At 37.9% G+C, this 24025-nt stretch overlaps 1 protein-coding gene across 2 annotated transcripts in view; it reads left to right on the top strand.

Moving 5' to 3' along the window:
* vps50 (VPS50 EARP/GARPII complex subunit) overlaps positions 1-24025 on the top strand; it is a 178781-nt gene that overhangs the window by 94631 nt on the left and 60125 nt on the right. Inside the window, exons 19-23 of one of the 2 annotated variants that reach the window (XM_073821661.1) lie at positions 780-898; positions 2202-2308; positions 6175-6296; positions 11500-11574; positions 14236-14316. In XM_073821661.1, the coding sequence (XP_073677762.1) occupies positions 780-898; positions 2202-2308; positions 6175-6296; positions 11500-11574; positions 14236-14316 (504 nt within the window). The remainder of the gene's footprint in view (positions 1-779; positions 899-2201; positions 2309-6174; positions 6297-11499; positions 11575-14235; positions 14317-24025) is intronic. The other variant, XM_073821662.1, reaches the window with a different exon arrangement.

Genomic DNA, 24025 nt, shown 5'->3' on the forward strand with positions numbered 1-24025 from the left:
TAATGGATATGTATGGTGCCCCCTACTCCCAAATTGCAGTTTAAATGCAGTTTCAAAGGGCTCTAAACGATCCCAGTTGAGGAAGAAGAATCTTATCTATAGCGGTGAATACTAAAGCGAGACAAGATGAGCGTTTGAGGTTAAAAAGTATATAAATTGTCAATTTGTTTTGAAAATAACTGATTGTTTTGCTAGAAAAGACCCTTCTCCCTCGGCTGGGATCGTTTAGAGCCATTTGAAACGGCATTTTGGAAGTTCAAACTTGGGGGCACCATACATATCCATTATATGGAGAGAAATCCTGAAATGTTTTTCTCAAAAAATATAATTTCTTGAAAATTAAGAAAGAAAGAAAGACATGAACATCTTGGATGATAAGGGGGTGAGTACATTATCTGTACATTTTTGTTCTGAAAGTGAACTAATCCTTGAATTTTCATTTAATAATTCAACTTTTTTCTGAAGGTGGATGCTAAACAGTAAATGTCAGTGTCGAAAGTTGTATTCATTTTTGTTTTTTTAAGAAGTCTCTTATGCCATTACTGCAGTATTAATGATCCTTCAGAAATAATTTTAATTAGCTGATTTGCTGTTCAAAAGCAGCAGAATTCTTTGAATATAAAGTTCAAAAGTCCTTACTTTAAAATCAGTTTAATGCATTTTTATTCTAAATGAAAATATTCATTTAAAAAAATGTTTGAACAGTAGTGTTTATTTTCGGTAAGTTTTTGGCTTTTATGACTCATTCTGGTTTTTCACTCTATTTCCTCATTCGGCAGTATGAGTCAGATGAGCTAGAGAAGAGCGTGTATCAGGACTACGACAGTGACAGTGATGTACCTGAGGAGCTGAAACAAGACTATGTCGATGAACAGACAGGAGATGCTCCAGTGAAGAGGTCAGTACTGCGTCACCATCTACACAAGGAGCTCGCGTCACACAGCACCACCTCTAGGTTCTGTACACTGAGTAATTGGCCACCAACTGGTGGTTTGTCGACATTCAGCTTACATATGCATGTTATAATAGCCAACCCGTCTTCAGATGTAAAATGGCGTGTTTTTATAAATTCGCGTGGGGTAGATCCAGGCCACTCATGAATCGGTTCATTAACCCAAGACAAGGTCAGGAGGCAGCGAACTTCTCATTTATGGACTCTCCCAGGCAGCAGGAATAGTTTAAATTCACACTGTGTACAGTGAACACACAAGCTATCATTAGCCTCTTATCAGCAAGAAAAGCTTTAATTATTTTATAAAGAACAAGCCTTTTAAGTCCACAAGGCTCCCGTTTAGAGCCATTCAGGGCTTTGAAGTGAAATAAAACAGTCTCAAGGAGATTGTTAAAATGGCTCCTTTTGGAATTACATCACGTGGTTGTTTTGCCAACTACACGAGTGTGCAAACCGACATGAGTGTGTTTTTTTTTTCTACATTTCATTATTTGCTTGTTGTTATTTGCTTATTGGATTGGTCTCTGTGTCTAAGTGTGATAGGAATATCATAAATCAAGGAAATGATTAGGAATGTGATTAAGCAGTGAACCCTGATGAATATTTAATGCCTGTTTGTTCCTCACAAAGATGACTGACAGTTCTCCCGGCAGTAAATCAGCTGGCACATTCCATGTTGTGACACTTCATTGTTAGAGACTGCCACAGTTTGAGGGCTCTAACATATTGCATATTTAAAATGTCATAAGTTTTCTTAAATGCAGTATTGTGACTGAATATTCTGGGTTCAAGCTGGGTTCAATACAATTTAGGCTCAGTTGACAGAATTTGTGTTGATAATGATAATTACTACAGAAGTCATTTCACCTTATCCTTTATTTTCTTCAAAAAAGGAAATTGGAGGTTATAGTGTGGCACTTGAAATTTTTAAAACTTGTTTATTATTATTTATCATAATTTTAGGGTTTGTTTATGGCAGTGCATTTTAACGGCTACAAAGTTACACAATTGGATATAAGTTTGCACAGAAATGGTTAGCAAATCAATTTCTTCATGTTAAAGTCATGTTAACACACATATGATCTATGATAAAGATCATAGGTTCATCTGTTCTCACTTCATTCGAATCTGAGCCCAGGTTAATGAAGGAAGTGTGTGAATGAGACTCTTCAGTTTTAAAGGTCATTGAACTATAATGCTCTTAATAATCCTGGGTCTGTGTGTCCCTGCTCTGTTCTCCCTTAATTAGTGTGTCCAGAGAGACACTTCACAGCAGGAAGAGGTCCGACTACAATCTGAACCGAGCCAATGCCCCCATCCTTACCAACACCACCCTCAACGTGATTCGCCTGGTCGGTGAGTAATTGACCTTTGAGCTTCCACCCGTGCAAGACTGATGGTGCATGATAAAGTTGGCCCTAAGCAGAAGACCACAGTTTGCCCTCTAATTAACTGGCTAATAGCTCAATTACTATGAACGAGGTGCATTTTTAGAGTCAGCTGTGTTCTGTTTCAGCTTCCGGTCATTAACTCCATTCTGAGCAGTGCCTGCTCATCTCTTCAGGTTCATTTGAACGCATGTTTGACGTGTTGAATGAGATAAAGGCTATGCCACCATTCATCTTTAAACTGAAAAGAATCTAGTTGCAAAAAGATTTGCAAATTATTATTATTTTTTTATAAAAGCGCTGATGTTGTGAAATGAACAGTTTAGGTGGTTCAGAATGTTTTTCTGAAATCAGCTGGGATGCTGTTAACATCCAGATGTTAAAATTGATTAAACACCATATGGTAGCTTAATCAGTTTTTTAAAAGACATCCATTTTGATTGACTAGTGAGAGTCTGGTTTCTCAAAATATTGAGCCTTTTAAATTATTTTAATGGGGACATATGAAAATCTGATTTGTTTATGTAATATTAACGGTTACCCAGTGCATCTACCAACCCAGAAATCGTGGAAAAGAACAACCCAGTAACTTGGTTTTGGTAAGCTTTTCTCTGCAAGCATGTGAAAAAAAATGAGCTGCTCAGATTTAGTTTCCCTCATGACATAGGAAGGGGATCTTATTATAATATTACCACCCCTTAACCTGCGTGTTTTCACCCACGATGCTGCCATTTTGTTTTTGTAAGCAGCAGCGGTGTACCAGTTCTAACACCATGGCAAAAGTTTTAGCAAGGCATGTTAACTGTTCTGTCTTTGGTAGTGATGGGAAGTTCGGATCATTTTACCGACTCGGATCTTTGAGTCTCGTTCAGCAAAATGAACAAATCTTTTTTTGAGTCATTTCGTTCATTTTGCCAAAATATAATTAAAAAGCTACGTTTTACTTCCATAACACATGTAATGCTCATACACGTTTCTATAACGTTGATCACACTACAAACAAGACAAAACTATAAGCTATTAGAAACAAAAGATTGATGCATTGTTTACCTGGGTCTTCATGATTAGCTCCCTCACTTCTATCTGTCCGGGTTCGAGTCGTTCGTTCATTACCTGACAACCCCATATAAGCTTAACTAACGCAGTCTGAGCCGGAAAGAGAATTGATCAGTTCATCTCTCGAGTCTTCGGGTCCGAGTCGTTCGTTCATCACGTGACAGCCCCATACGCTTAACCTATGCTGCTGGAGCCGGAAACAGAATTGATTAGTTCATCTCTCGAGTTGAGTCCTTCGTTCATAGTTGCGCAATTGCGCATGCGCGACTGAACGAATCACTTCCCGAGACGACTCGTTCTTCTCAAATCACATAAAGATTCGTTCAAAATGAACGAATCGTTCAAGAACGACCCATCACTAGTCTTTGGCTGCACAGACGAGCACAGAACACTATTTAGAGTCCCAGCTTCAGAGGAGACAAGGGAGCATTGGATTTATTTATTTACTGTATGTTACGCCGCTGCCATGCATATCTAATATAAACATGCAATTTCTTTCCCTCCAGTTTACCTTCACATACATAACCGACTGTTTTTGTAACTTATGTGTGTTTTTAACATAAACTTAAAAAAATTACTGTCAAACTTAAATGTTTTTGACAGTTTAAGCGCAATAAGACATGAAAGAGAACTTAGTTTAGTACTCACATGTCGTGTGACAGCTGCTTTCCTGAAAATTCTGGGACACATTCTGGGGACACCTGAGACTTATATTAGATCATGTAAAATGGGGCATTATAGGTCACCTTTAAGGTCATACTTAAAAGTATAGGTAAAGGCTTAAAGGTATAGCTCACCCCTATGTGTGTGTGTATGTATATATATATATATATATATATATATATATATATATATATATATATATATATTAGGGGTGGCACGGTACATGAAAAAACATCCGAACCGTTCGGTTCGCTTGTCTCGGTTCGGAACATTTGTGCGTCACATGGTTCAACGCATGCGCAATGTAGCCTCGTGTACGTAGTGAGTGTCCTTTTTGCGCGAAATAAGAGATACGCATCGTGACGCATCGAGATAAAAACATCTCAACTTTTCAGAATTCCGCAAGCGCACCGCAGGTCTTGTGACATGAACCAACCAATCACTTGTTTAAAAGACAGAGCAAAGATTTCCTCTCTTTTTCTTTTAAAAGATTCAATTTTTGTAAGAGCTACACTGAAGTTGGCAGTTTGATAAATGCAAGGTAATTCTTCAGTTCAATCTTTATGTGCTAAAAAGGCACATAAATTCCTGTAGAGATAGCAATACACATTCTCCAGTTTTTGCCAAATAAATGAAAAGCATATGTATCATCAATATCATCAATGTCTTCTCTCTTGCTGTATCAAAATCTCCCCTAGTTTTCCTCAGAGATGGTCCCAATAATGTGCTTAAAGTCAAGTCCAATTCAGTTTGTGCATTATTACATGATATAACATTTTTTTTTTAATAATGTATCCTAAATTGTGGATAATTAAGCTACATATCATATGCCAAAGTAAATTTCTGGAGTGTTAAAGATTAAAAGAAAAAGAAAAAACAAGAACCGTACAGAACTAAAAACTGTGACCTAAAACCATGATACGAACCGAACCGTGGGTTTTGTGAAGCGTGCCACCCCTAATATATATATATAAATATATATATGGGACCCTGCCTGGACCACAAAACCAGTCTTAAGTCGCTGGGGTATATTTGTAGCAATAGCCAAAAATACATTGTATGGGTCAAAATTATTGATTTTTCTTTTATGTCAAAAATCATTAGGAAATTAAGTAAAGATCATGTTCCATGAAGATATTTTGTAAAATTCCTACTGTAAACCTATCAAAATGTAATTTTTGATTAGTAATATGCATTGTTAAGAACTTAATTTGGAGAACTTTGAAGGTGATTTTCTCAGTATTTTGATTTTTTGCACCCTTAGATTTCAGATTTTCAAATAGATTTATCTCTGCCAAATATTGTCCTATCCTAACAAACTATATATTAATAGAAAGCTTATTTATTGAGCTTTCATGTGATGTATACATCTCAGTTTTGTAAAATTTAACCTTATTACTGGTTTTGTGGTCCATGGTCACATATATATGTGAAAGCAGTACTTTAAGTTAAATCAGATATTATGATGCTTCCAGTGCTTAAAGTGGGCTTGTATGCAGGCACTTCTTATCCTTTTGTGTACTGGCCCTTTTTCGTACATACCGGCACTTCTGACATATTGAATGAATGCAAGCGGAGTCTGTCTACGTTAGGATTAGTGGTGTAGGGTTGATGCATAGAGCCACATACGAGTATGCATGCGAAAACTGCGTATTATATGCACGTCAAACACATGCATATCATATGCACGCCAAAGTTAATTTCAGTGTATTAATAGCACGCCAAATAGAAACAGAAAATCGTGCTACTGGTAAGCATTTTCTCGAATCAGTACATTATAATGAAAATAATACCTTAAAAAAATTAAAAGAAGCAGGTTTTTGCAGTCAATTTTAAACGGGTAAACTCCTGGAAAGTTATAAATAGTTTAAGAGATCAAATAGTTCAAAATTTCAATTAAAAAAATTGACCTTTATGACCGGTTTTGTGGTCCAGGGTCACGTATGACACAAGGGCTTTGAATGGGACTTTTGCCAAAGTATTGCATTTCAGTTCTGTATATCTACATTCATATTTTCTTTTGCTAAATCTGGTTTTATATTCTGTATGTGAACCTTATTTGTTTTCCTTTTATATATATTGCACATTTTCTTCTGTTTGATTTCTCTTTTGTAGGAAAGTACATGCAGATGATGAACATTCTGAAGCCCATCGCCTTTGATGTCATCCACTGTGTGTCTCAGCTCTTTGATTATTACCTGTATGCCGTCTACACCTTCTTTGGCCGAAATGACATGGTATGCATTTCAAAGCCTTGTTGTTCTCCTCCATTTTTGGTGTTAATACTTAACATTATGCAATATTTATTATATTCAATTGGCTCCTGTGCTTTGTTGAATATTTTCTCTGGTACATGCTCATTTAGAAAAGCCTGCCAGTACACTTATTGTTTTTCTCTCTAGTGTCTGCAAGCCATATGGGCACTGTTCTATAATTACTTCCATTATCATATGAGCAAATGTTTAGGCTTAGAGTTTGCCTCAGGAGGGTGGACTCTGAACATCAAAGAAAGGTGTAAACGAATTCTCAGTAGTATACAGTACTTATTTTCACTGTTCAAAATGGGTTTGTACTATAGTAGTAATTTAACTCTACTTGAAATCTAACTTGCATTCACAAATAGATAGATGTGCTTCAATGACCCTTGAGAGTTTTGGATAAAGAAAATTGCACCTGAAGACATTCATGTCTAGAATTGTTGATTGATTTCAATGCAGACCTCTATAGGCGTGTGTCCTCATGCTACAGTTCTCAAAGATTTAATAAGCACAGCTTTAGGCTCGATGAATCAGTTTCGAGAGCCGGGCCTTCCTAGATAAAATTAGACAGCAGCTCAATTATCCTCATAATTGTCACTCTTTGAGCCGTATCTGAAGAGTCTTCGATGCCTTCGCCACAACAGCAATGTCTCACAGTATACCACACTTTAGCAGCTCCAGAGAAAGCAGCTTGTTCCCTGCTCCCCAGTGCGCTCTGGTTATTTTCTGTGCACTGTCCCAAATGACCTTACAACTTAAGCCACCTCATCTGCCCAAATGCTACTGGAATAATGAAACTTACACAGAGTTGCCTTGTTTGCTTTGATTTCCCAGAAGTCTGTTTCTAGCCGTTGCAGGTAAACCGGCGAAGACCATTTTAGCTCCCTAAGACTTTGGTTACCTTCCTTTTCTTCCATACAGTAAAAGCCTTCAAGACCCGGAATTTGTGCCAAGATTTCTGCCATTTGACCTTCAAATGAGTCTTTGCCCTTAAAGGATTAGTTCAATTCCAGAATAAAAATTTGCTCATAATTTCCTCACCCCATGTGAAAAAAAAGCCTGTCAGCTATCCTAACATGGGACTCCTATTTGTCAAACCTTATCTGCTGCTCAAACGTCCATACCTCTACCTCTGCGAACTGACAATGTGACTTTCCTTCCCAGAAAATTTGAGAGTTTCAGGACTGCATTGTCTGCTTCATAAATGCATGGGTCTTTTGAGCACTATTGCAGGTGTAAATGAATTCCTGAGCGCTGAGGGAGTGACATTGAAGGGGCATTGCATTTTTTTTCACCTATGTGTGCTTGGAGAATCTGTTGAGGAAGGCAAGATTGTTGAACAGCAGTGGAGGCCATAATAAAGCCGTTGGTTGGGGCATTGGTTTGGCAGTGGCGGCCCAAGGGCATCTGACTGAAGCTGTTAAAGACAAGAAATACCTGCTGTTCTTGGACTTCCTAGGCTGCCCTGGAACTACACTGTGAGTCAAAGACAAAAAAAGGAGTGAGATTTTTTAGACCTCTACTGCCTTGCAAACAGACCTCAACACCAGCACCACCTCAAAAAGATATTTGTTCAAGCCATGAATTTTATCTATGGGAAGAAGAAACTGAGCAGTCGGATCCTTGGTGTGCCAGAATCATTATTCACTTTCATTATTTCGTTGTTAATATCCTGACATTCTTATGAGAATTGTAACCTTTCAATAATACCAGCCTGTCAGTCTTGGCTTTGATTGGCGTGACCAATGACGTGCTGTTTTCTAAATGGAGTCTCTGGCCTCTGTCAACTGTAAAATAGTGTTTCTGTCATGGTATTTGACAGTAGTCTTTAATCCTACCATGCAAGCCAGGTGAGGTTGAATCATCTGTTTTCTGAAACAAAAATATCTCCACATCTGTCATATACTGAATTCTGGTTCAAATGGGGCTTACAGTGAGAAAAAAAATTATCCCCTGCTGATTTTGTACATTTGCCCACTGACAAAGAAATGATCAGTCTATCATTTTAATGGTAGGTTTACTTGAACAGTGAGAGACAGAATAACAACAGAAAAATCCAGAAATCACATTTCAAAAAAGTTATAAATTGATTTGCGTTTTAATGAGTCAAATAAATATTTGACTGTTTCGCAGAACATAACTTAGTACTTGGTGGCAAATCAGACATTTCTTGTAGTTGGCCACCAGGTTTGCACACATTTCAGGAGGGTTCCGACTCCTCTTTAAGTCATTAAGGTTTCAAGGCTAATGTTTGGCAACTCGAACCTTCAGCTTCTATGGGATTAAGGTCTGGAGACTGGCTAGGCCACTTGAGAACCTTAATGTGATTCTTCTTAAGCCACTTTTGTTGCCTTGGCCAGGCGTTTTGGGTCATTGTCATGCTGGAATACCCATCCACGACCCATTTTCCTGGCTGAGGGAAGGAGGTTCTTACCCAAGATTTGACGCTACATGTCCCTGTCCATGGTCCCTTTGATGCGGTGCAGTTGTCCTGTCCCTTTAGCAGAAAAACACAACCAAAGCATAATGTTTCCACCTCCATGTTTGACGGTGGGGATGGTGTTCTTGGGGTCATAGGCAGCATTCCTCCTCCTCCAAACATGGTGAGTTGAGTTGATGCCAAAGAACTTGATACTGGTCTCATCTGACCACAACACTTTCACCCAGTTCTCCTCTGAATCATTCAGATGTTCATTGGCAAACTTCAGATGGGCCTGTACATGTTTTGAGCAGGGTTTTAGTCCTTCATGGCATAGGGTTGTTTTCTTGGTGACTATGGTCCTATCTGTCTTGAGATCATTGACAAGATCCTCCCGTGTAGTTCTGGGTTGATTCATCACTGTTCTCATGATCATTGAAACTCCACGAGGTGAGAACTTGCATGGAGCCCCAGACCGAGGGAGATTGACAGTTATTTTGTGTTTCAATTTGCAAATAATCGCACCAACTGTTGTCACCTTCTCACCAAGCTGCTGGCGATGGTTCTGTAGCCATCAGCTGTATGGTTCTTTGTAGGTCTACAATCTTGTCCCTGACATCCTTGGACAGCTCTTTGGTCTTGGCCATGGTGGAGAGTTTGGTGTCTGAGGACAGGTGTCTTTTATACAGGTATCAAACTGAGATTAGGAGCACTCCCTTTAAGAGAGTGCTCCTAATCTCAGTTTGCTTCCTCTTTAAAAGATACCTGGGAGCCAAAAATCTTTCTGATTGATAAGGGAATCAAATACTTATTTCATTCATTACAATGTATAACTTTTTGGAAATGTGTCTTTCTGTTTTTCTTTTTGTAGTTGTTATTCTGTCTCTCACTGTTCAAATAATCCTACCATTAAAGTGATAAACTAGTCATTTCTTTGTCAGTGGGCAAAAAATCAACAGGGGATCAAATACATTTTTCCTCACTGTATATAGCCAAAGTTTCAGCATCCTACAGTGATTCTTCGTTCCATGATTTTTCTTTTTTTTTCCTCTGGCATTTTGTATTCCCATATCACAGAAGTGTGCCATTTGCACTCTGAATGCTTTGCAAATAACTGTTTGTTTGCTATTCTAAGCCAGTGCTAAATCAAAAGTAAATGCTTTCATGCTGGTGGATTGAGGCCAGTGCCCTTGCACACTATAAAGCAGGAGTAAATCTTCGCACTCCACTTGGCCTTCACATGTGGTTTAGCATCATCAAGTCATGATTTCTCTCCCAAAGATGGGAAGACATGGGGCACATACAAGGGCATTTTAAAAACTGAAGGAAATAAGGGGCCTAGAGGGGAATTTAACTTCTAGACACATTGATCAGGACAGTGCTTCAAGTGTGATCTGAATTTCATAACTTGCTTTTTGAAAACCTGGCATTTAATTCCACATATTTCTGCAAGTTTTCACTTCAGGCTTTGGCTTTTTAAGCCACTGCTGTTCATGGGAACTAATACGAACAAGTGAGATAGATGTCTGTCTTCTCCAGCTTGCAAGGCAACTCCCTTCTTTTTTCCCTTGCCACCAATGAGTGACAGTGTAGTATATTATCTTTGATATTTAAGTGCTGACCAGAGGACTTTTCACTTCAGCTTTGTCCTGACCAAATCCAGGAGCAAATCTGAGGGAGACTGGATACAGCAGCCACAAGATCAGCTGTCAGATGCCAGTGAGGTTGAGTGCTTTGCTTTTAACCCACCCGACAAGTTTGAAGGCACATTAAATAAAACAACACTTCTCATCTTTTCTCTTGCTCTTGTTCCCGTTTTTGCACATTCACCTCTTCTGCTGAGCGGACGGCGAGAGAAAAACTGCAAGAGGGGTTTCTGTCATAAAGGGAAACTTTTTAAACTCAGTATCAGAGTCAGCCGGTCTCAAAGTAATGCCTATGGTGACAAAAAAGTAAATCATTACTTATTAAAAAAAATATTTACAAAGCTGCTGAATTGATATGCTCATTTGGATTCACTTTCACCCATGACTAACTCCAAACACACAAGACATTCAATCTCGTATGGAGATGGAGATTATGTATTGCGCCATTTCATTTAGTAATGAACAACATTAGGATCTGAAAGGTCTGTACGGCATTGTATACAGCCGGAGTATCAACTCTGCCATGCACATAATTTAAGATGCATTGGTCTTGGCATTCATTGCTCTTTGCCTCAAGTTAATAACTTAGCTTAAAGGCAGTGAATGGAAAGAACGGGGAACGATATGCAAGTGGCTTATCTGAAATGGATCACCTCCAGGATGATGAAGCGCTTGAGTGTAGGCCTGTAAAAGGCCTGAGTAGTGCTTATTAAGTGTTGCAGATAGAGTTAGTAATGGACGGGAAGATGCGACTGCCACGCTAACAGATGGCTCCTTTGGAAACTTTGCAAAAATGTTAAAGTCAGAGAGAAAGAGCAGTTTTATTGTCCACCTGGCAGCTATTTGTTCACTAAGTTAATAAAAATGTTAAATTGCACAATGCTGTACTTTTGGTTGCGCCAGTGTGGTGGAAGTCGTACAGTAGGGTAACATAATTATGTTTATTTTCTTAAACAATTACATGTGTCATTTTGTTTTTAATTATTAATTATGCTGAATTAATACTTTCCAGAAAAAAATTCACAGTTATTAACATGTATTCCAAAATCCTGAGCAGGCTTTTTCTATTTCATTATTTGCTTTATGTCAATTTTCCTTTTTGTTTCTCAATGCAAAGCACTTCCAATCTGCATCTCTGCCTTCACAAGGCTCTCAGCCTGGTGTGTCCAGACAGACAGTCCCTGTCTATTGGGTAAGACTGCCGTGTGGAGCCTGTTGGCAGTAGAAATGTGTGCCACTGTGTGCTGTGTTTTCATCCCCTTACTCATTTTATACACATATTTTTTCCTAGTATTCTCTGATATAGAATAGTTTCCATGCTATTTTGTTTGCAAGATTTTGGTGTTTAGAGAGTTTTTGTTTACCCAGCTTTAAAAAAATAAATAAATTATATTATAAATTACATTTTAAAACATATTCAGATAAAAAACTTAAAATTTTAAATGGTAAAAAAATTCAAAATGTTAATATTTTTGCTCTACTTTGGATCAAATAAATGGCTTGGTGACCAGAAGAAACTTCTTTAAGAGATTTCTAACTTTTCACACACACACATACAGATGAAAAATGTCGTTAGAAACTTAATCTAAGTTACTCGTTTTAGGTAATGTATTCTGACTGCTTTTTAGATGATTTCAAACTTGTTTTAAATAAAAAAAATATTTATTTAAAATTTTAAAAGAAAGAAAATTGTTCTGTTTTTGATATCATCATCTTAAAAAGCATTAAACATTACATTAGTGAGCTGATTGAAAGTGAATAAAGAGTTGATAAAAACCTAACAATTAATTAAATAATAAAAATGTAAAATAAAAGGACTTTAAACTCTTGAACAATTTTGTTTGTTTACCTGCATGTCAATGCACCCATTCACTGACATCAGAGAACTTTAAACATGCGATTGTGGTGTTACATTTTTGAAAAATGAGCTTCCTCAGCAATTTTCAATAAAATATTAGATTTTAAGGCATTGGCTTTACTGCATTACCTGTTCAAACATTAATAAACATGAAAACAATGACATTACACTCCCAAAGTCTTCCAGATTTAAAATATGTTTGTCCAGACTTCCAGAATTAATAAATAAGTAATTTACTGCCATTGCATGAATAATATGTAATCATGTAATCCAAAAAAGTAACTGTAGTCTGATTATAAGCATTTTAAAATGTAATGTAGTCTAATTACAAGTACACCCAAAAATGAAAATTCTGTCATTAATTACTCATGTTGTTTAAAACCCGTAAGATTTTTGTTCATCTATGGAACACAAATTAAGATATTTTTTATGAAATCTGAGAGCTCTCTGACCCTGCATAGACAGCAACGTTGCTACCACATTTAAGACCCAGAAAAGTAGTAAGGAAATCATTAAATTAGTCCATGTGAAATCAGTGGTTCAACCGTAATTTTATTAAATGAACACTCCACTTTTTTTGGAAATAGGCTCATTCTCCATCTCCCCCCGAGTTAATAAGTCGAGTTTTACCGCTTTGAAATCCATTCAGCCGTTCTCCTGTTCTGGCGATATCACTTTTAGCATAGCTTAACATAGATCATTGAATCCTATGAGACCAGTAGCATCGCGTTCAAAAATGGCCAACGAGTTTCCATATTTGTCCTACTGTATTTAAAACTTGACTCTTCTGTAGTTATATCGTGTACTAAGACCGGCGGAAAATGTAAAGCTGCGATGAGATTAGGAACTACACTTCCATTCCGGCGTAATAGTCAAGGAAGTTTGCTGCCGTAATATGGCCAAAGCAGGCGCAGTAATATCACACAGCACATGTGCAAATGCTAACCTAGCTGGGAACTAATTTCAGGCGCTGCGTGATATTACTCCACCTGCTGCGTCCATGTTACGGCAGCAAACTTCCTTGACTATTACGCCGGAATGGGAGTGTAGTGAAAGTGAAATCTGATGCCACATGGACTATATTAACAATGTTCTTGGTACATTTCTGGACCTTGAACATGGTAGGAGCCTTGCTGTTTATTGAGGGTCAGAAAGCTCTTGGATTTCATGAAAAATATCTTAATTTGTGTTCCAAAGATGAACAAACTCTTGCAGGTTTGGAAAGACATGAGGGTGAGTACTTAAAAACAGAATTTTCATTTTTGGATGAACTACCCCTTTAAATTCTTCGAATCTGATTACGTAATCCAAAATATATATGCATGCATATTCATAACAGATAGTCTGTTAAATCTGATGGGAATTTTTTGTGATGCTTACAAGTGCTGATGAGACATTTAAAATTAATTGTAGTGAGTTCAGCGTTCTTAAAAAAAATCTATTTAACCAATTATTGATTCTACAACTTGAACTGGATTACACAAAAAGTTGTTTAAAAGGGATTTAAGGATGATACTTTTAATCCTTACATCTGTTATGAAGTCACACAGTATTATCCACTGTAAATTCATTGCAATTCCGTAAACATTTTACTCCAGTCTATTTAGAGATTTACTGCTTTGCTCCTCTAGTAAAGTTGATCTGATGTTTGCCGTTTTGTCGTTGATGTCAGATCTATTGCATATTAATGACACATTGGCTTGCTTGCATACATTTCTGCATTTGTGAATACATTTCCAGTGAACGTTCACAGGAGGGTTTGCCGGCCCCATTCATCCTCCCCCTTTAATAAAAAACTAAATTGCATTTAATGAACATAAGTCATGAACCGCACTTGTGGGAGCTGTGTGAATGAAGTGCAGTTTCCTGGAGATGATCGGTGGTGTGTGCACTCTGGAGCTTTAGGGATTGCACTTTGTGAGTGTGTTTATTCAAGGATGATTGAAAAGCAACAGAGTCTCTTTCTCACAGGTTGTTTTTTGCTGTCTCCTATAGTATGAATCATCTGGGCTGGGTTTGATCAGCAGCAGACTGAGGACTACGCTCAGCCGAATCCAGGAGAGCCTAATAGACATGGTGAGTGAAAACAAGGCATTTTTTGTGCACTCCTGTCTCAATCCCACTGTATGGTTCATCTCCTCTCTTGGCTTCTCTTATATAACCATTATGAATCCGAGTGGAAATGGTAGTGAGCATTTATCCGAGTTCCCTATAGCCTCTCATCAGGCCTGTCATCTCTTACCCCCTCTTACTTTCAGCTATAGCAGCCACAGGTGAGTTAACCACCATCAGTACACTTAGATAGCCCTGCACTCTTGTAATAAATGCCCTTTGGTTTCCATGGTTGCACCCATTAAGGCTCTCTGGGCCAAAGGCCTGATACCCACAACGCACCATATACCTCTTTCTCCTGCACAAATAGGCAGTCATTATATAGGATCCATTCCCCCAGATGTCTGAATGTCAAAGAGCAAGAAAAGATAGTAGTTTGCATAAAATAATGAAACATGATTGTTTTTATCCTCTCAGACCTGAAAGTTATGGTGCTCAGTGGAGTCTGGGAGTATGGCTCTGTCTCCAATACTAAATCTAACCTACAGAGACATCGTAGAAGCATTCCCAGCTCGAAATTGCAAGTGATTAAGCTGTCTCCTAAACAGATTTCATATTTTCCGCAGCTATACAGGTATCTTTTGTGGATAAGGCAATCCCACTTCCATTTTATGATTAGCTCAGCAAGAAATTTCCATTCAATATAGCAAACAGAGCCAAGAGCAGTTGTTTTTCCTTTTTTTAAGAGTCTGTATAGACATGGCATGTCAAGCAGTGACTGCAGTGTCCTGCAGCTTGACATGTTATACTCTGCATGTCATACTATTTTTTGACATTATTTTGCGTATCATTTGTTGTCAAGTTCTTGTATAATTATACAGTATCTCACAAAAGGGAGTACACCCCTCACATTTCAGCAACCATTTTAGTTTATCTTCTCAAGGGACAATACTATAGAAATGAAACTTGGATATATTTTATAGTCAATGTGCAGCTTGTATAGCAGTATAGATTTAGTGTCCCCCTGAAAATTACTCAACATACAGCCATTATCGGTTTCAGGGTTTACCAGAATACATGCAGGCCAGGGAAAGAAACAAACATGAATCTCTTTAATAATAGCAATACAAATACGTTTTTTTTCCTGCGGGACGGGAGAAGACACAAAATCAATGCATCTCTATTATCGTGTGGGAATAAATTCTCAGAGTTTTGCGGGTGCGGGCGGGAGTGGACATACATATTGCGGGAGCGGGCGGGAGTATAACACACACTTTGCGGGAGCGGGCGGTAATGGTCAGAAATTCGGCGGGAGCGGGATGAAGAAAACAGTCCCGCGCAGGGCTCTGCATCAGTGAGCATTTGAACCTTCTGTAGTAGTTGCAAATGAGTCCCTCAGTTGTCCTCAGTGTGATCTTAAAATCATACAGTCATTGTTGGAATGTGTTCAAATGCACAGAAATTCTGAAAAACCAAAGAATTTGTGGACCTGAAGGAGCTTTCTAAAGAACAGCAGGAAGTTTAACTGTTGAGGATAAACAATAGGCTCATGAATAACTATCACTAAACTAAAAAAAAAAAAAACGCTGTGGATCATTCAGGTAACAACACAGTAGTGTTTGTGTATGTTAACTTTTGAAATGGGTCATTTTTACATATTTAACTACTATTTTCACTTGTAGACTATATGTAAATGCCTTTTATGTGAAGTATCTTATTCAGGTAAGTACTAAATAAAAAAAAATAACATGCAATTTGTATGATGCCCTTATTTTATTAAAATAACATTTTGCAGATTGTGGGCCTGAGCAGTATTCTGAGCAACTTGATAACTGCTAAGACATTTATTTGCAAACACCATGTAAAAGTGAATTTTGCATCCAATGTCCCCTTTAAGTTTAACTTTTAAAAATTTTACTTTATTTAATATTGCACAGTGTACTGTAGGTACAAAGTCATTATGATGCATTGCACTTGAAATTCATATGTGCTGTGTTCTTGTTCTCATATTTACATATTTGTTTTGCAAGCTACAATCAGCTGTGAGCATTTAATGGCTCTCTTGTGCAGAGCAGTGGCTTTTAACAAGGTTGCAGATCAGCTACTAATGAGGTTTCAGGAAATAGGCGGCAAGTTCCCTTTATAGGAAATAGACAGCAAGTCAGGTCTCTAAAAACAGTTACGTTGCCATCTGTTTATGCAATGTGCATGATAGGCTTCTCTTTGCTCATCAGCTGTTTCACAAAAAATGAACTATGAAGACTATGGATTATTGTGCCACTGACAGAGACACATATGCCCCCATTATTTATTGGGTCATCGGTGGCGAGTGGCCCTCCTACATTTCTGCCATGTTCCCTTAGGCTGTCAGGAGATATCCAAGATCTGCTCCCAGCCTTTTGGCACCTCCTGCATCACATATCAAGCGGCTACATCACTTACTCCAAAGGGCTTGGAAGGGCCTCAGGTGTCTGAGATAGTGTTGAGAATTGATGGCCTGAGGAGTCTTGAGAGCAATCGTTTATTGGCTGGACACACAGGCAGGTTTTTAAGATTATACTAGCTTTATGATGCGGATTTATTATGCCTACACACTTCATATTCCCAGAGCACTGCTTTAGGATTTTTGAATATAAATCCCTTATGTTCAGCAAGTCTGCATTCATTTGATCAAAAACACAGTTTGTGATTGTGAAATATTGCAATTTAAAAGAACAATTTTGTATTTTAATATATTTTAAAATGTAATTTATTCCTGTGATGGCAAAGCTGAATTACACTGTGCCCATACCAGATGCGACAAGTTTCCAAAAGCAATCTATTTTTTTTCTCGCAAGGCTAACTGCAAAACTGCTGCTCAACATGACATAGTCACAGCCAATTAAAACTTACCTGAACATTTGTTTCTTACCCTAAAGGGTGCCTATTAGTAATTAAGCTATTAATATTGAGCCTTTAGGGGTTGATGGGGTACAAAGCTTTACTTTTGATTATGCTCCCCTAGTGAGTATAATCAAACACTTGCATTTTTTTCTCCTGACCACTTGCCTTAAAGGGATAGTTCACACAAAAATTGAAATTACCCCATGATTTACTCACTCTCAAGCCATCTGCTGAAATCATTTAAGTTCATTTTTTTCCCTCATTAATGTACACACAGCACCCCATATTGGCAGAAAAACACAGAATTGTGGACATTTTTGCAGATTTAAAGAAAAACTGAAATAGCACTTGGTCCTAAGTATTCAGACCCTTTGCTGTGACACTCATATATTTAATATTTAACATAATTTAAGTTGCTGTCCATTTCTTCTGATCATCCTTGAGATGGTTCTACACCTTCATTTGAGTCCAGCTGTGTTTGATTATACTGATTGGACTTGATTAGGAAAGCCACACACCTGTCTATATAAGACCTTACAGCTCACAGTGCATGTCAGAGCAAATGAGAATCATGAGGTCAAAGGAACTGCCTGAAGAGCTCAGAGACAGAATTGTGGCAAGGCACAGATCTGGCCAAGGTTACAAAAAAATTTCTACTGCACTTAAGGTTCCTAAGAGCACAGTGGCCTCCATAATCCTTAAATGGAAGACGTTTGGGACGACCAGAACCCTTCCTAGAGCTGGCCGTCCGGCCAAACTGAGCTATCGGGGGAGAAGAGCCTTGGTGAGAGAGGTAAAGAAGAACCCAAAGATCACTGTGGCTGAGCTCCAGAGATGCAGTCGGGAGATGGGAGAAAGTTGTAGAAAGTCAACCATCACTGCAGCCCTCCACCAGTCGGGGCTTTATGGCAGAGTGGCCCGACGGAAGCCTCTCCTCAGTGCAAGACACATGAAAGCCCGCATGGAGTTTGCTAAAAAAAAAAAAAACACCTGAAGGACTCCAAGATGGTGAGAAATAAGATTCTCTGGTCTGATGAGAGCAAGATAGAACTTTTTGGCCTTAATTCTAAACGGTATGTGTGGAGAAAACCAGGCACTGCTCATCACCTGTCCAATACAGTCCCAACAGTGAAGCGTGGTGGTGGCAGCATCATGCTGTGGGGGTGTTTTTCAGCTGCAGGGACAGGACGACTGGTTGCAATCGAGGGAAAGATGAATGCGGCCAAGTACAGGGATATCCTGGACGAAAACCTTCTCCAGAGTGCTCAGGACCTCAGACTGGGCCGAAGGTTTACCTTCCAACAAGACAATGACCCTAAGCACAGCTAAAAGAACGAAGGAGTGGCTTCACAACAACTCCGTGACTGTTCTTGAATGGCCCAGCCAGAGCCCTGACTTAAACCCAATTGAGCATCTCTGGAGAGACCTAAAAATGGCTGTCCACCAATGTTTACCATCCAACCTGACAGAACTAGAGAGGATCTGCAAGGAGGAATGGCAGAGGATCCCCAAATCCAGGTGTGAAAAACTTGTTGCATCTTTCCCAAAAAGACTCATGGCTGTATTAGATCAAACGGGTGCCTCTACTAAATACTGAGCAAAGGGTCTGAATACTTAGGACCATGTGATATTTCAGTTTTCCTTTTTTAATAAATCTGCAAAAATGTCAACAATTCTGTGTTTTTCTGTCAATATGGGGTGCTGTGTGTACATTAATGAGGAAAAAATGAACTTAAATGATTTCAGCAAAAGGCTGCAATATAACAAAGAGCGAAACATTTAAGGGGGTCTGATTACTTTCCGTACCCACTGTATATGACTTTTTTTTCTTTCAGATGAATACAATCAGGGTTATGTGAAAAAAATGTCCTGGCTCTTCCAAGCTTTATAATGGTAGTGAATGGGTGTTGAGATTTTATAGCCCAATAAAGTGCATCCATCCATCATAAAAAGGTGATCCACACAGCTCTGGGTAGTAATAAAGGCCTTCTGAAGTGAGTCGTTGAGTTTGTGTAAGAAAAATATCCATGTTTAAAACTTTATAAACAGAAATCTCTAGCTTCCGCTAACTGTCGTACTTGCGTTCACAAGAGAGTGGATGGCGTAGGATGTTGGTGTAGCATAGGCTCTGGTAAGAATATGCTAGTCTCGTGAGAACTAAGTTTTGTTTACAGCAAAGGAAAATCAGTCTCATCTTGGCTTAGACTGAAATCCTCTTTTTTTCCTTCTAATTATCTATGCATGTTTCATATGGATTACATAATCTGAGATTATTTGTTGTCCATTTGAACTGGTTCATTTAAAGTAGAAATTTCACTCTGTAGTTACATTTTCATGTCTGTACAGCAAGTATAGTTTCAGTTAATTATGTTTTTGGACACGCTCAAGTTCAGAGAGCGAGACGGCAGAAAGCACATCCTGTTTGCTTTTGCTTTCATTATTTTACAAAAGCGCAATGTTTCGTTATTATTGTGAGTGCACACAAATAAACATAGAGTCTTTACAGGTTTAAAAGATGCATTACTCTTATCTGTATGACCAAAAATTGAGTATTTTAAGAACAAGTGAGTAAAACATGGGGTCATTTTCATTTTTGGGTGAACTATCCCTTTAAAGGAATGGTTCATACAAAAATGAATATTCTGTCATCATTTACTCACCCTCATTTCATTCCAATCCTGTATTACTTTTTTCGTGGAAAATATTTTCTGTTTTTGTCATTTTTCATTGCATGGATCAAAACAGTTATTCACAATATCTTCTTTTGTGTTTCATAAAAACATTTATCACCGCGTGAATAAATGATGAGAGAATGTTAAATTTTTTCGTTGAAATATCCCTTTAAAGTCCTGGGAAATGAATGATGTTTACAAGCCATAATTGCTGGAGTTTTTCTACTGGAAAGTTTTCTTTGGCTACACCATCAATATTTTCTATTTCTTAAAGCTTCATATTGTTCATGTCATCTTTCATTTCATGTCTCTTCTTAATAAGGTCTCGGTGCTTTGTTTATAACCTCTTGTCAGCTATCAGAGGCAGAGCTGGAAATTCACTTTCATAGATCAGTTAGCACCACAGATGGGGAAGATACCTTGCCAGCTTCTATATTACATGAGACGCTCATCTGACAAAGGAGCTGGGAACATCAAGAATTGAAATAGTAAAGCACACTGTAGCAGAAAGCACTTTTCTGCACTGGGATTGGATGGTATTTCCCATGGGTATGTACACCTACCATGGACCGCTTTCCAGCGCAGATATAATGATATCACTCTGTGGCTGGAGCAGAATTAAAAGCTCTTTAAACATTATCGCCTCTTTGGCTAGACAAGACCTCCTGTGAGATCCGATCTCTGCTTTTCTTGGACAGCACGGATAAAAAAGCCAAAATGGTTAGAGGGAAAAGCCTTTAGGCTCCACCCCCATGTGCACAGTGCTATTTTTATGTGACTTGATAAATCTTTTATTACCAAAGATTCACCCTCTGTAAAAGTGTAGCTTCTTTTTTAGAATTCTAAGACATCCTACGTGTTTTTTTTAGCTATATGCAGTTTATTTTTTTATAAAGATGAGCATTTTTGTTTAAATGAATTGCCTAATTTAGTCAAACCTAGGTTGTTTTCATCTACCTTTTTTTGGAAATAACACCCCCTGTTTAAGCTCTGCCATCTTTGCTGTTTTTGTGAAAGTTATGCTGTTTTTCAAATGTGCGATTCATGGCACACACATGAACAAGGTGGGCGAGACCTCATTTATAAACCTATTATTGCTGCTCGTTTATAATCTCTTTCTGTTCATTGGATGAATCAGTGAGAATCAGTGAGCGTTGATCGTGTCTGTTCTCAAGAGACCTGAGTCACTCAAGGCGAAATGTCTTTTCTTGTCACCTTTTCTCATTTCAGTCCTTCATCTCTCTATCTATCCATCTATCTTTCTATCATATATCTACAGTTGAGGTCAGTAGTTTACATACACCTTGCAGAATGTTAATTATTTGACCAAAATTAGAGGGATCATACAAAATAACAGTTCAAATTCTAAAAATTACCCAGTTCAAAACTTTGCATATGCTTGATTCTTCATTCTTACTATGTTGTTACTGTACCTGTATGATCCACAGTTTTTTTTTGTTGTTGTTGTTGTTGTTTTTTTAACTGCCCCCTGTCAGGTCCCACATATTCTGACGGTATAATTTTAAGATCCATCTTTTCACACTGAGGACAACTGAGGGACTCATATGCAACTATTACAGAAGGTTCAACCGCTCACTGATGCTTCATAAGGAAACACAATGCATTTAAAGCCAGAGGGGTGAAAACTTTTTGAATTTAAAAATAAGGCTAAAAGTAACTTCTTTTTTCTTCTGGGAAACATCTAATTATCTTCTGTAGCTTCGGAAGGACAGTACTAAATGAAAAAAAATTATATTTAGGCAAAATAAGAAAAATGTTCACATCTTCATTCTGTTCAAAAGTTTTCACCCCCAGCTCTTACTGCATTGTTTTTCCTTCTGGGGCATCAGTGAGCATTTGAACCTTCTGTAAAAGTTGCATATGAGTCCCTCAGTTGTCCTCAGTGTGAAAAGATGGATCTCAAAATCATACAGTCATTGTTCGAAAGGGTTCAAATGCACACAAAAAAACCCAACTTTGGATCATTTAGGTAACAACACAGTACTAAAAATCAAGCGTATGTAAACTTTTTGAACTGGGTCATTTTTAGATGTAAACATTTTTTATGTTAAATATTTTATTCAGGTCGGTACTAAATAAAAAATTTTTAAAAAATGGTTAAATTAACATATTGCAGATTCTGCAAGGTGTATGTAAACTTTTGACCTCAACTCTGTCTATCTGTCTGTCGTTTATTCAATCATTCTATCTATAGTACTGTGAATGTCTTATAGACTTGCGAATTATGTAACTGAAGAAAAATGACAATACAGTATGAAGCTATTAATATATAATCATTAATTATAAGTATAAATTACAAAAGGGAAGGTTTCTGCTGAGCTCTTCTGGTGTGGTTCTCGTTTACATGGTAACTGGGGGTTCGCTTCAGAATCTCTTCAGGGTTTTTACTTCCAGGAACCTGCTGTTGAGCTCAATTTGAAAAGAGCCTGAAACAGAGAGTGTGTATTTATCTATCTTTGTTTGCACACAGATGCTTGTGTGTGTGTGTGTGTGTGTGTGTGTGTGTGTGTGTGTGTGTGTGTGTGTGTGTGTGTGTGTGTGTGTGTGTGTGTGTGTGTGTGTGTGTGTGTGTGTGTGTGTGTGTGTGTGTGTGTGTGTGTGTGTGTGTGTGTGTTTGTGGTGAAGTGTCCACTGGGCAGTGCTGAAAGCTTGTGTTTCAGATCTGATAGTGGGTTCTCCCTCAGTCCAGCTGTAGTTCTGTGATTAGCTCTCTCCAGCGATGCCATCCAGTCCCTCGGTCCACTGTTCTGTGAAGCACTCTGTAAACACTGTCTATTAGCTTTTTTTTTAAACCAAACGTGTTTGTTTTCAGGTGTGTGAGCATCTGTTTGTGGGTGTTACCACACCATCAAAACCCTTGTGTGCTTCAGTGTTGGTAACCGCTTTTGTGTTTAGCAAGGTTATATGTAGCATGGAACAGATTTTATTTGAATCCTTGCCATCTTTTTCTTTTCATTTTGACAAGATAAATTCCACTGCCTTCTGAAGAAAAAAGGGGTTTTACTTTAACTCCAGCCGTAGATCCTCCAGTTTTGGATGTCTTAGAATGCATGCTGACAAGATGATGCTAAAAATCTGATTTCTATTGAGCTGGATTTTAAAAATTCTGTCTTCTCACACAATAAGATTTTTGCATTGTGTCATCAGGTTTATTTTGAAATCAGATCAAAACGATCACTTCTTTATTCCGTTGAGGTGCGGACTTAAGGTTCCTAAGAGCACAGTGGCCTCCATAGTCCTCCTCAGGTCACAGAGGTACTGGCAGTCAGCCGTCCGTTTCAGCCATGGCTCCGTTTCATTCAACAGCTTGGCGGTTAACCTTAAGCTTGTGGTTGGATTGTGGGAGCCGGCACACTGTGACTTGGCTCATATCACAGACTGGCATGATGGCTGCTCGGGGTGAAGCATCAATTATTTCCTCCCACATTCTGTCTCCCCTGTGTTTATGGCAGTCCACAAGGACATCTGCCTCCATGTTTCTCCCACAGGATTAGATCCGGTAGACTTAGGGTATCCTCAATGTGTGTGTGTGTTCATGATGTTTGTTTGATATCTGGCTGGCTTGTAAGATATACTGTTGTAAAAAGAAGAAAACACAACACTAACACTTGACACTTTCAACTTTTGAAAACATCTTCACATCAGTGTTGCTGTGTTGGGCTAACCAATATGCGAGGTCTTGTCCCTGCAATTAATTTGTAATAACTTTTTATTTTATTTTATTTTATTTTATTTTATTTTATTTTATTTATTTATTTATTTATTTATTTATTTATTTATTTATTTATTTATTTATTTATTTATTTATTTATTTATTTTTATTTTATTTTATTTTATTTTATTTTATTTTATTTTAAGCAGTGTTACTGTGTTGAGCTGCTGACCAAGTCTTTTCCCTGCAATTAATTTCTAATTATTAAGAACATTTGTTTTGTTTTGTTTTTTATTTTATTTATTTTATTTTATTTTATTTTGTATTTTTTATTTTATTTTATTTTATTTTTTAAGCAGTGTTGCTGTGTTGAGCGGACCAAGATTCAGTCTTGTGAGCTGTTGAGCTGCTGGCCAAGATGCAAAGTCTTGTCCCTGCAAATCATTTTTAATTATTAACAACATTTTATTTTATTTTATTTTATTTTATTTTAGCTGTGTTGAGC

Source organism: Garra rufa, chromosome 17, assembly GCF_049309525.1.
Source record: "Garra rufa chromosome 17, GarRuf1.0, whole genome shotgun sequence".
Lineage (NCBI taxonomy): Eukaryota > Metazoa > Chordata > Actinopteri > Cypriniformes > Cyprinidae > Garra > Garra rufa.